Source organism: Apodemus sylvaticus, chromosome 14 (genome assembly GCF_947179515.1).
Source record: "Apodemus sylvaticus chromosome 14, mApoSyl1.1, whole genome shotgun sequence".
NCBI classification, from domain to species: domain Eukaryota; kingdom Metazoa; phylum Chordata; class Mammalia; order Rodentia; family Muridae; genus Apodemus; species Apodemus sylvaticus.
In genome coordinates, this window is record NC_067485.1 from 63,301,612 (window position 1) to 63,314,658 (window position 13,047).

At 38.9% G+C, this 13,047-nt stretch overlaps 1 protein-coding gene across 1 annotated transcript in view; it reads left to right on the forward strand.

The window, feature by feature from the left end:
* The window catches only part of Dnajc1 (DnaJ heat shock protein family (Hsp40) member C1), a 136,600-nt gene that overhangs the window by 106,338 nt on the left and 17,215 nt on the right, over positions 1 to 13,047 (forward strand). Inside the window, exon 9 of the mRNA XM_052156885.1 lies at positions 8,320 to 8,439. Coding sequence (XP_052012845.1) covers positions 8,320 to 8,439 — 120 coding nt within the window. The remainder of the gene's footprint in view (positions 1 to 8,319; positions 8,440 to 13,047) is intronic.

Below are 13,047 nucleotides of genomic sequence, written 5' to 3' on the forward strand. Positions count from 1 at the left end.
CATGCCTTTAATCCTAACACTTGGGAGGCAGAGGCAGATGAATTTCTGAGTTCAATGCCAGCCTGGTCTGCAGAGTGAGTTCCAGGACAGCCAGGGCTACATAGAGAAACCCTGTCTCGACCGCCCCCCCCCCCCCCCCCCCCGCAAAAAAAAGGAAACCTTTTCTTACAGTTCTTTAATTTTTTACTTTCTGTAAAAAATCCATTTTGCTAATAAAATCCATTCCATAATACTATATGAATATGGTTTTAGCCAAAAACAGGCCCAAACATTTACACATATACCCATCAGCAGCACAATTGACAATAGACAAAAGAGAGAAACTGCCTCAAATCTCCATCAATAGATTAAAGGATAAACAGACTCTGGTGTGTATCTATGTATAATAAAATACTCTTAACCCTGCAAAGGATGATGAATACTGCTCTGTAAATCTTTTCCCATCTTAACCCAGTGTTCTGTATCTACAAAATGGCCTAGGATGAAGGCAGCAGATGCCGAGAATAGGAACAGCACCACAGGCGCCAGATCACAGAGCACGCCTTCGATGGCAGCCGCACTGTGGAGCACGGCCTAACTCCATTTGTCACATGGCAGTCTTGGTTGTCTTCTCCAATGCCATGTTGTGATTTCTCACTCATTAATTTCTGTTTTCCTCACTCTAGAAAAAGCTAATAAATCGTCATATTTCCCTTTTATTCTATATTAAATTTCTGGCTTGTGATATTTCTCTACTCAAATTTAAATGATCAATGGGGTTCCCTTCCCCCAGTGTAAGTAATAAAGATTAAGTATTTTGTTATTCTTTTGTGTTTTTCCAGTTTATTTACTTTATGTATATGGGTGATTTGCCTACATGTCTGTGTGTGCACAATATGCATACACTGCCTGCAGAGGCCAGAAGAGACTGTTTGATCCTCTGGGGGAAATGGTTCTGAGCTGCCCTGTGGGTGCTGGGAATAATATCTGGATGGAGTCTCTGGACGAGCAGCCAAGGCTGTGAACTACTGCAGCCCTTTCCTCCATCTGCTTTAATATGTGCGGATGTTAACTTAGTATGACTTAGTATCAACAGGTAAAGCAAACAAAAATACTCTTCGATTGTATCCAACACACAACAGGCTCACACTAATGATGTTGAATGGGTCATTAGAAATTACCTGACAATAAAAAAAATCATGTGAATTGTAATGCCCTGTAATTCTGTGTGGGCTCTGAGAAGACAGCCGTGCTCAGCAACTGTCTTGGTGCGACTTTCCTTTCAGCACTCATCTCGGAATGCCAGTGAGTCACTGAGCTGATTCACGGCACAGTGAATTTAAGGTTTTCTCAACTTTGGTAAGTTTCTCTTTCTTCTTTCTAGAAAATAGGGCACAGAACTAGAATGGTTCTAATTGAGCTGAATCTATTTTAAGCAAATACAATTTATAAAATTTCTAAACTTCTTAGTGGCCCAAGAATCAAGTGCCATTATATTGAATATTATGACCTTTGAAAAATACTTACATGCACCACTGTAAAGTAGAATAGATAAAAATACAACTGATTTTTAATTTTCCCTATAGCATTTATCAGTCATATACCCTGATATATATATATTTTAAATCTCTTCGATTTCTTTTGGTTTCAGCTTTTTCCCCAGTAGGATAATACAGAAAATTTTCTGCCTGAAGACAAAGCAGTTGTTCTCTTGAGCTCACATCTAATTTTAAAAGCTATAAATCTATAAATTAAACTGTCTTTTGAGACTGAATGTCTCTGGTTGATCTCTGGCTGCACAGGCAGGAGCTCTGATCCCTTCACTGTGGGTGTGCCTGTCAGCCTCGTTCTCACTGCCTAGAGCTGTCCATGCTTAGTGCATCTTGAACCTACTTTCCTACCTAGCCACAGCCTGATTTTGTATGTATTCTTCTGTTTTATCCCCCAAAACTTATTTAACAACTATTCACTGACTTTATAATTTGTTGACATTGAGGGATATGTACATGAAAATCAAAGGGGGTTGTGATTATACTTAGAAACAGTTATAGAAGGGGACCATCAAAATATAATGTTGTCATTTTAATAAAACTATAAAATGCTATGGAGGGAATCTAGCAGGATTAAGTACCCTGAGGAGTTAGGAAGGCTCAGAGACAACAATTCTTAGAAGAGGAGGAGTTCCTGAGTAGGTAATTTAGAATAGTACATTATGAATGAAAAGCAAATATTTCAAAGGGTCAGAGATGTAAGCTAGTCTGAGTATTTACAGTTAGTAGTTTTAGCTAGCTGTAGATATCTAAGAACAAGATTAAGATGAGATAAAACTAGAGAGGCAGACTGGGTTCCAGGAGCCCAGTCTGTAGATGCCCTAAAGAGGAACTTGGATGTGGGTTGGGTTTTGTTTGGTTGGTTTTGGTTTTTGGGTTTTTCTTTGAGACAGGGTTTCTCTGTGTAGCCCTGGCAGTCCTGGAACTCACTCTGTAGACCAGGCTGGCCTCGAACTCAGAAATCTGCCTGCCTCTGCCTCCCAAGTGCTGGGATTAAAGGAGTACACCAACCACCGCCCGGCTTGGATGTGGGTTTTGGTTTTTGGTTTGTTTTTGTTGTTGTTGTTTGTTTTCTTTTGGAAATGGGGACCATTTGTGGTTAATGTTGTGATCAAATTGTTTTAGATCTTAAACAAGTTGTATATCCTCTCAGTGTTCCTGCACAATGGGATAGTTGCATTTCTGAGGTTTTTTTGAGAAGGGAATAGAGAATGCAAGAGAAGCATTTAAGAGTCTGCATGGTGTTAGTTAATAAGCCTATAACCCTGTCTCCAGAGGAAGGAAGGGAGGGAGGGAGGGAGGAAGGAAAACCTGCCAACCTAAGCCAGGTGGTGGTGGTGCACACTTTTAATCCCAGCACTCCAGAGGCAGAAGCAGATCGCTGTGAGTTTGAGGCAGCCTGGTCTGTAGAGCAAGTACCAGGACAGCCAGGGCCGTACAGACCCAGTCTCAAAAAACCAAAATAAACAAAAAGCCTACAGCCTTGTGACATGTCACCCACACTACTGAAGCCCATTTCTGTCTCACTCATTCTTCCCGAGACCCCAAGGTCAGAGTTGTCACTGTGATTATAATTTGCATGGTCTTCCTTTTTAATCTGTTAGTAGATGTTAAACCACTCTCGCTCCTCTCCTTCCCCAATTCATTGTCTATTTTAATTATTGGTGTGTGTGTGTGTGTGAAACCTACTGAGGCTACTTAGTGTTGCTTATACATACGTATAGCCAGGGCTGATGACTTGATATTGGACTTGATATGTAGGAACTCATCCCAGGAACAGGTTAATTCTCCATTTCTTAGAAGCTGTTGACTATTTCTAGCTCTTTCTCTAGGTGAGGAGCCATTTGACTTTCTCCTGCCTGTGTTGGCATGTCAGCTAATGGTGTCATTGTCTTGGTCTTATATGGGGAGACATATTGTTGTTGTATTCTCAACACTTACTGTTATGCCTATAAAGAAATATAAACTCCCACTTCTTACCAACAGGCAGAGACTATTAGAGAGATCTATAGCTGGTCAAAATGGAAAGAGTTAGGTAGGGTGCCCCACTCTAACTGATACATCTGCAATGTAACCCCTATATCCACGGCTCAGGAAAAATTACAGGAGAGGGAGCAGAAGGATTGTAATTGTCAGAGGCCCAGGATGCCCTTTGCTGGATAGTGCACCCTAGGCATGGTAGGGAAATTCCCCTTTCCCCATTTTAAAGTGGGTTATTTATTTTATTAGTAGTAAGAATTCTTCTGACCTCTGTGGGCACACAGCATACACATGGTGTAGATATATATGTGCAGGCAAAATACTTTCACATGAAATATAAAAAACATTAAAATTTTAGTTTAAGTTGTGTGTTAAAAAGGTGTGTTGAAAAAACCCACTTTTGCTTATCACTGAAAGGAACACCAAGCGTGGATTTCCCATGTCTGGTCAGTCTTTCTGTTGCTGTGTCCAGTTCATGGAAGCAGAGGCTGTAATGGGCTCCGAGAGCAGCTGCGTGGTGAGCCCACGTGGGTCGTGAGACAATGGCGATCTGTAAGACATGAGACGGGGTCTCACAGTGAACAGATTCCTAGGGTCGGGTTTGATTTTGTTGTTTTTAGCATATTGTTAGTTTACAGAGTCACTTTTAAGTTGGGAAGGAAATTATATAGCTGAAAGCCAAATGTAAAATATAAAGAGTTATAGGGATACTGTCCATGTTATAGCTGTACAACTGATATTTTTACTAGTGGACAGAGTATAAAATATTTTCTTGAGTAAAATTCCTAAGACTCTGAATTGAATTAAACCAAGTAAAACTAGTTCAATATAAAAATGTAACTATCTATTAAATAAAAAAGGACCTTCTACCAAAAATATGAGAGTGCAACAAGTAGTAAGTATACTTTTCTTTTCGTGTAACCATAATTTTTTTCAGCCAAATAAATAGCATAATGCTGTGTATTTCACATTTTACAGTGTAAAGCTGGCAGGAAACTCTGCATATGGGTTCTATGAGCGAGCTTTCCCTAGATACGCCAAGCCCTTGTAATCCAAGAATATTTCAGAGTCACCAAGTCTTTGAACATAGCAGGTTTTATGACAAAAATCCATCCCAAAGGAGTATTTTTTTGATAATACAATTTAAATTTCCCTATTCATTCTTATTTGTGGATCATTACATAAAATACTGAATAATTTGAAAACCTACTTTTTGTATTCAGTATGGAGATTTATTCCCAGAGCGGGGCCTTTCTGATGCAAAATTGGAATGCTGGTGTAGTCACCACAGCTGTCCCCACACCATGTGGTAGCTTCCATTACTTTACTGTAGAGATGAATCTTTGGCCCGGTGTTTTAGTAATATTGGACACACATGGTTTTAAGTGGCAAAGCAGTGTGCTTATGCATTTATTTGACTTGCACAGCTCTAGTTGGCTCTGTATTAGAACAGAGAGAAGACATTCACACCAGGGCCACCCTCATGGCTGCGGGAGTAGCTGGATCACAGTGGGCTGTGTTCCTTTAAAGACACCACTAACTATTGCTGAGGAATTACACATTCACCAAAGTGCCTTGCAGCTGTAGGAGAGGGAATAAGGAACAGCTCAAAGGTCACACTCAGATTCCAGCCCAGGAGTTCCTGTTACCCATCTTTTAACAATAATAGTAAAAATCATGGCCAAAGACTAAAACCAAGAGGAAGTTTGCTGAGGCAGTTGGTGATGTTTCTTTTTCAGGTTTTTGATGTAGGCATTTGATTTAAATAAAACATTTCCTTCCCAGGAAAACAGTAGTGCTATGTTTTTAGACTCATTAACTAGAAATTAAAATCCAGTTGGTTTTTAATGTCCACTATTAACATATGTAGGATATTTGGAAAATGAACTTACTAAAAATAGAGGTTTTGCACAGATGTCTGTTTAAGCTAACGCAGACATGTCTCCTTAAGAGCGCAGCAGTGAAGTGCGGTGCTTGAAGTGAGGTTTCAGTGATGATCTCAGTGCTCTCTCTTCATGGCTCGATTTCGCACTTCTAGCTTATGTTTAAATTCTCCTCAAGCTTCACCCCTTTTGTATTTCCTTTTGCATTAGAGTTTAGGGGTTTATCAATAAGAGTAGTATTTCTTTGAAAATATAATTTGTTTCTCTAAATGATATCTAAATAACACATTTTTTGTTGTTGTTGTTAAATTAGGCAAAAAGGAAGGAAAACCCCTCCGTGTAATTTTTGGCTCAAGTGACATGGAGAATTAAATTTCTGATCTTCATTAAATATCAAAGAAATTCTAGCCAGATCCAGTATAGATTACCTTTTATCTAAGTGAGTTTATGCATGTATTGTAGGGGCTGTACTGATGAATATGTTTGAGGCTTTCAGCCCTTAGTGGATACAAAATAGAATGATTGATAAAATCCTCCTTACTATTGGCTATTATTTACTGACTCTTAAGTGGCAGGTTGTATTTATGCCAATTTATCTGCTTCAGGGAACATTCTTGATAGCAGAACAAAGTGAATAAAAGTAGTTTGCTTTGCAAATGAATGCAAATAGGAGAGCCTTTCGGAAAGCCCTTTAACGGGGGCAGTGCACTTTGATTGTGAGTGAAGCTGCCATTCGGACATGGTGAGAAGAGCATGCTTGACCCATTGATTGGGGGAGACAGTAAAAAGTCAGGAAGGGCCCGTCAGGCTTGCAGTGAGGCTGGCGGATGTCAGTGTGGTTAGAGCACAGTGGGAGAGTGACAGGAAGGATTAGTGTCAGGGAGAGGCTTTGCTGGAGCTGTGGAGATAGTCCCTGGGGTCACTCACCTCTGACTGTTGTTCTGTGCTGATGGTTCTGTAATGCAAACTGCCTGGTGTATGCCGGTTCATTATCGGAAATGGTGATTAGAAAAGGTATTTGTTTCTAAGATTTCCTCCCACTACCTTTCCCTCCCCTTTCCCCCATCCCTTCTTTCTTTCTCTTTCTTTCTCATTAAAGGAAAATGGGGTGGGCTTCCTTCATCCTTCATGGTTTGATGCCAGCATAGCTGCTGCCTCCGGTGGACACTGGCTTATGCTAGAATGCGGTTGTGTGGTTTCATATCCAGCAGTGATTCATGTTTTTTTCCTCAGTTTTAGGTTTTGACCATTATTCAGGAATATGTTGCTGCTAGAATTGTTTTTCAGTTTTGTAATGTTTAAGGTGTTTTCACTGTTTCAACATCAAAAGCTTTGAAAAGACTGGATGACTCACATCTTGGTGAAAGAGTTCCTAATCTTAACTTGTTCCCAAGTTTTACTTGGCAAATTAATCACTTGTAAAATTTTATGTCATTATTGTTACATAAAATGGGCAAGACATGTAATTCACAGTTCTGATTCCCATCAGCGCTTCTTCTTGTTTAGATTTTCATGTATACTTCTTGTTGTTGTTGTTTTGTTTTGTTTTTTGGACTTCTTTTTTTTTTGAGACAGGGTTTCTCTGTATAGCCCTGGCTGTCCTGGAACTCACTCTGTAGACCAGGCTGGCCTCGAACTCAGAAATCTGCCTGCCTCTGCCTCCCAGAGTGCTGGGATTACAGGTGTGCGCCACCACCGCCCGGCTTTTCATGTATACTTTTTTTTTATTATTTATTTTTTTATTCTATATATTTTTATTTACATTTCAAATGATTTCCCCTTTTCAGGCCCCCCACTCCCCGAAAGTCACATAAGCCCCCTTCCCTCCCCCCATTCTCCCACCCACCCCTTCCCACTTCCCTGTTCTGGTTTTGCCCTATACTGCTACACTGAGTCTTTCCAGAACAAGGGGCCACTCCTCCGTTATTCTTGTACCTCATTTGATGTGTGGATTATGTTTTGGGTATTCCAGTTTTCTAGGTTAATATCCACTTATTAGTGAGTGCATACCATGACTGATCTTTTGAGACTGGGTTACCTCACTTAGTATGATGTTCTCCAGCTCCATCCATTTGCCTAAGAATTTCATGAATTCATTGTTTCTAATGGCTGAATAGTACTCCATTGTGTAGATATACCACATTTTTTGCATCCATTCTTCTGTTGAGGGATACCTGGGTTCTTTCCAGCTTCTGGCAATTATAAATAAGGCTGCTATGAACATAGTGGAGCATGTATCCTTATTACATGCTGCGGAATCCTCTGGGTATATGCCCAGGAGTGGTATAGCAGGATCTTCCGGAAGTGAGGTGCCCAGTATACTTCATGTATACTTCTTAAAATTATAAGTATTTTTTTACTTCAAAATCTTACTAGTCATGTTATGTGAGTTATATGAGCAACACTACATTTTGTACCAAGAATTTTGGGTTTTTTTGTTTTCTGTTTTTTGTTTTTGTTTTTTTTTTTTCCGAGACAGGGTTTCTCTGTGTAGCCCTGGCTGTCCTGGAACTCACTCTGTAGATCAGGCTGGCCTCGAACTCAGAAATCCACCTGCCTCTGCCTCCCAAGTGCTGGGATTAAAGGCGTGCGCCACTACCGCCCGGCAGTACCAAGAATTTTTATCAACTTAGATATTGTTTTTTATTTTTAATATAAAATTGGTCTTTTAAAAAGTATCTTCAAAAACATAGTTTTGCATTATGCAGTACTTCTGTTTTTTTATATGCATGCAGAAATCTTACAGATATTGTAAGAATCTATTCTTCAGTTAAAGATGCTGCTGTAGGTCTGACTAAGCCTAGATACATGTTTAGTAACTGCTGGTCATTGCAGAAAGGGTTCTGCCAATAATTTGTTTCACAGGCATGTTGATCTTATAGCAGACATTTTTCCAATTTCTTAAAATTTTGTTTAATGTTTTGCAGGCACCTGAATGGACAGAAGAGGACCTCAGTCAACTGACAAGAAGTATGGTTAAGTTCCCAGGAGGGACTCCAGGTCGATGGGACAAGATTGCCCATGAATTGGGTCGATCTGTGACAGATGTGAGTTCACTGAGATTTGCATTGTCTGGGGAGTGACAAACAGGAACAAGCCAGCTATGCAGGAAGCAGACTTAGATGGTCCTGGGTTATCTGTGGAGAAAGGACCTGGGCATGAACCATTAATGAAATAAACAAAAAGCAGATGTGAATCCATCCCCTTCTACACAGTGTAACAGCTGTGTGAAAGAATTGTAGTGTTCGGAGACTGAAGCTACTGAAACCTAATCAGAGAAAACAGTATTAGATTTTGTGTTTATATTGACCCTTTAATCGTGGAAAAGACAGTTTTCAAACTGATTAGAATTAGAGAGGTTGTATTTCAACCTTAACACTCAAGTACAGATGGCTAGTGTATTTAGACAGGTGGTTTAGGTTAATGAAATGAGCACTCGGGGCTGTGGTGCAGACAGGGTATTTGCCTCTTTGAGGATGCTGCTGACCGGTCACTTTGGAATGCATGTGTGAATAGTCATACCTAACACCTAGAGGACAAAGTATAGACTGAGAACCTTGTGACGTAGCACTTTAAATGTTTCCATTCGGGGATACTACAGTAGAGCACTTGATGTGTGCCAGATTATCTCCCAACATCTAATTAGAAGTCAGAAGGAAACCTCCTGGCTCAGTTACCAAACTGATATTTGTATAAATCATAGTAAATAACCTTTATTAAATTTCCTTCCCATACATCTTATTGGTATAAAACTTCTAGAAAGAGTTACAGCAAAAATTTAAGTTTCCTCTTTAATTCAGTTAGCATATCTTTAGGTCTTTTTTACACTGTGCACACATTTTAATGAGTGCACTAGTAAAACACAGCTACCAAAATAATGAGAGTGTGTTATGATTGCTAGAGCTTGCTTTTCATAGTAAACCTCTATGTTTTCAATTTAGAAGCAAATATATATTTAAAAAGTACTGTCAGCTTTTTCTCTTTTCCTCAGTTCCTCTGATTGAAACTTGCTTTGAAAATTTTAGATTACAAATATATTTACATATGTATATTTAAGTGTGATCATCTTTTACAAATTGTACCTAGTAACATCATTTCTGTGCTTTTGTGGAGTGACCAGTTATCTTTAGCTCATGGATAATTACTTTTCTATTAATTGCACTGCTGAGATATGCATTTCATTTTCTTGTTTTAAGGTATTTTGTAAGGAATTGGTATAACTATATAACCACATTAAAGATATTCCAGGGTTATTGGTATTTTAAACATTGTAATTTTTAATTGCTAAAATAATTTTTAAACATACTAAAAATACTGTTTTAAAGAGCCCAAAACTTCTAATTTGATTGTATGAAGAAAAACAATAATATGTTTGCTGTCTTCTTAAGAGGTAAGGAACGCAGGCTGAAAAGATGGTGGAGTTTTACAGGACCTTACAGACACAGCCCCGCGGAGTCACTACCTTTTCTGAATTTACTAGAGTGGCCCTGCTGCAGAGGCTTCTTTTAAACCCTTGCTTGTGTGCTTTACTTACTACTTATATCAAGATAAACATCTCTTGTGTGTCTCATTATTGTTCCCAGCCTTCTCCTGGGGAGGCTGATTTTATGTCTGTAATACTTTTTAATATGAAGTGGTTGGCTGACTCTGAATATGTATGTTAGCACATGCTGCATGATAGCTTCTCTTTCACAAGATTAAAAGTACCATGCAAATAGTTAATAAATCTAAACATCCGTAGCCTCCTGAGATGTCACGCTCTGCCACACTGTAGCATTGGCAGCCTCACTATGCATCTCTCAGTAACACATCAGAGCAGATAGTCTCTGAGAAAACAACAGAACAAACAGGCATTGAAGACTCAGCTAACTTTTTTTAATTATTTGTATTTATTCTTTGACAATTTCATACACATAAATAATGTGTCTTGGTCATATTGTTGTTTTAATCTTATTTTATGTGTATGGGGGTTTCACCTGCTTTTGTATACACCATGTCTGTCATGCCTGATGCCCAAGGAATCCAGCAGAGGAGGACAGATCCCTCCCCTGGACCCAGAGTTACAAACAATTGTGAATTACTGTGTGGGTGTTGAGAATTAAATCCCAGTTCTCTGAAGAGTAGCCAGTGCTCTTAATTGCTGAGCCACTTCTGAAAAGCCCCTAGCTAACTTGTTTCCCCAACCCCAAGAATAGCTTGTGAGCCACACTAAGGCAGCTGCAGTAGGTTCATCTGGTACAGACCCTCTAGTGGGATAGTAAGTGAAAGTTAGCCCTTCTTTAAGAGGTCACCTACACTTCCTGTTGCCTTGCAGTGTTAATTAGATTTGTTGTCTTAAGTGCTTGATGGTGGAAGAGCAGCAGGTTCCTTTGGTCTGCACCATCTCCTTTACCCTGCACACTGGCCCCAGGCTGTGTGGCTGCTTTTTGACCTTTTTTGCCTGCCAAATAAATGTGTAGCTTCAGGCTTGCCTCTTTCCTTCCAGAAACAATTGACCCTTCCTGGGGAGAGGGGAGAGTGTGGAGCTGCAGGGTTTGTGACCCTTTATTTAGGTTGTTAGATTCCAGTAAATGACACATTTTATTCCTCAGTTTAAAAAAGAACCCAGTATATTAATTGTCATAATTAAAGTTAAATTGTTAAAACCTTGAGTACGTACAAGCAATATTTCAGTATTAAAATTTTTTTACATAAAGTATTTTTTAACTCAGGTAAACTATAAGGCCAAATTTATTGAGGTTTAAATATTTTAAATATTAATTATATGCCTTTTGGCATATAATTTTAGTAACCACAAAGGACACTCCAATTGTAAAAGCAACAAAGGAAACAAAAGCTGTCTGGCATGTAAAACCACCTTTAATGTGATTATTAACTGCAGGCTTCTACGTTAAGGTCAGAGAGAATCAGATTTCTTGTTCCTAAAAGGTTTCAAGCTGACCTGGTGCTGTGCAGGCCCCTAATCTCTCACACTCTGTTTATGATAACAGTCTGAGAGGAGATTTTCTGCTTGTTTAGAAAAGGCCCAGGTAGACAGCAAAACAAAAGCCAGGTGGCTAGCTTTAACTTGTGTAATTAATGCCAGTGTAATATAAGAAGTGTACAGGGTCTGCCCGAGGAGTGCAGGTAGTGAGAGCCCCTGGGCATTAGCTGTCACTACCTCAGAGGCAGAGGACACAGTGGGAGGACTCGTTCAGTAGTGTTATGGTGTCTTCTCGGGATCACAAAGCCTTATGGTTATTGATTAATTAAGAATGTAGTTTTATGTTATTTTGAAGATACATCATTATTATTTTTAGCATCAGTGTAGTTCTACCTAAAGTTCTGAAAATGATGAGGACTCCCCTTTTGGTTTCTTCACTAAGCTGCTGGCTTCCTGCTTTGTCTGTTCTCTAGCCTAGTCCCTTCTACGCCTGTCTTCTCCCTTCTCCATCTCATAACCCTCAGCAACACTTGACTGTGGAATACCTGTTAGCTTTATACCATGTCCTTGCTAGATGAGCTGGTAGCTCATTTATCTATAAATTTCAGTGATAATATCGTTCATTCACACTTACATTAGAAGTTTTTCTGTTTGTTGTTGTTTGGTGTGTTGTGTTTTGTTTTTATTTCATTTTAAACATCACCAACACAAACGTGTGGAGTCATTCTGCTTTGGCTTTCCACATCAGTGATGGGTCACAGGCCAGTCACTTCATCTCTCTCTGCCTGACGAGAATTCTGATGAAAAGGAAATAGTAATTAATGAAGTAGGTTTTATTTCTCTTTTAATAAAGAAATGTGGGTTGAAGCTATTTACTATTATTCATTGGCATTGCATACACTAGGGGGATTGTCTTCAATTTAATTTTTTGGTTGTAATTTATGACAATTGTTTCAGGAGTCAATGGAATTTTTTTCTGCTGTTTTGAGATTTTCATTACATTTATTTAATTTTTCTGTATGCGTGAATACGCATACCATGACGTGTTTGGAGGTTAGAGGACATCTTGAGGGGCTTGTTTGTTTTTTTGTTTTGATTCTCTGCCTCCATGAGGATGAAGATCAAACTGAGGACTTGGCCTAAGCTTGTGTCTATATGCTGAGCCATCTTACCAAGCCAGGTGTGGTTGTTATTTTCAGATATGAAATTTTAACAGTAATGACCTAATAAGAAATAATTGTCAAAGTATTTACTTTTCCAAAGTAAATTATTTGGTCATATAAAATTATTCACTTTCTAATACTTGGACTTTACATAATTTTTTGCAGTTAACTATGAGAATACTATAGAATGTTTCATTGGACATCTTTAGGTAGAGCTATGTCAATGTTCTTTAATAACTTTGTTTGAACCTGTTGATACTGTCGCTTTATATCAGCCTTTTAAGATCCAGATAATCAAGGCAATGCTGAACTTAAGGAAGGGGGAAAAAAGGACATCAAGGGCCAGTGCATGTCTACATATACACGCACATGCACATACATACATATGCACATACAGTAGATAAATGACAGACAGACAGATAGACAGAAATTTTTAGGACAGGATACCATAAAAAAATCAAAACACAAATAAGTATCAAAACAGTGGTTGAAAATTATCTCCTAGGACACAGAATAAAATGGCAGACTTTTAACATATGGAAAAGAAATAAAGGAAATCAATCCTAGAA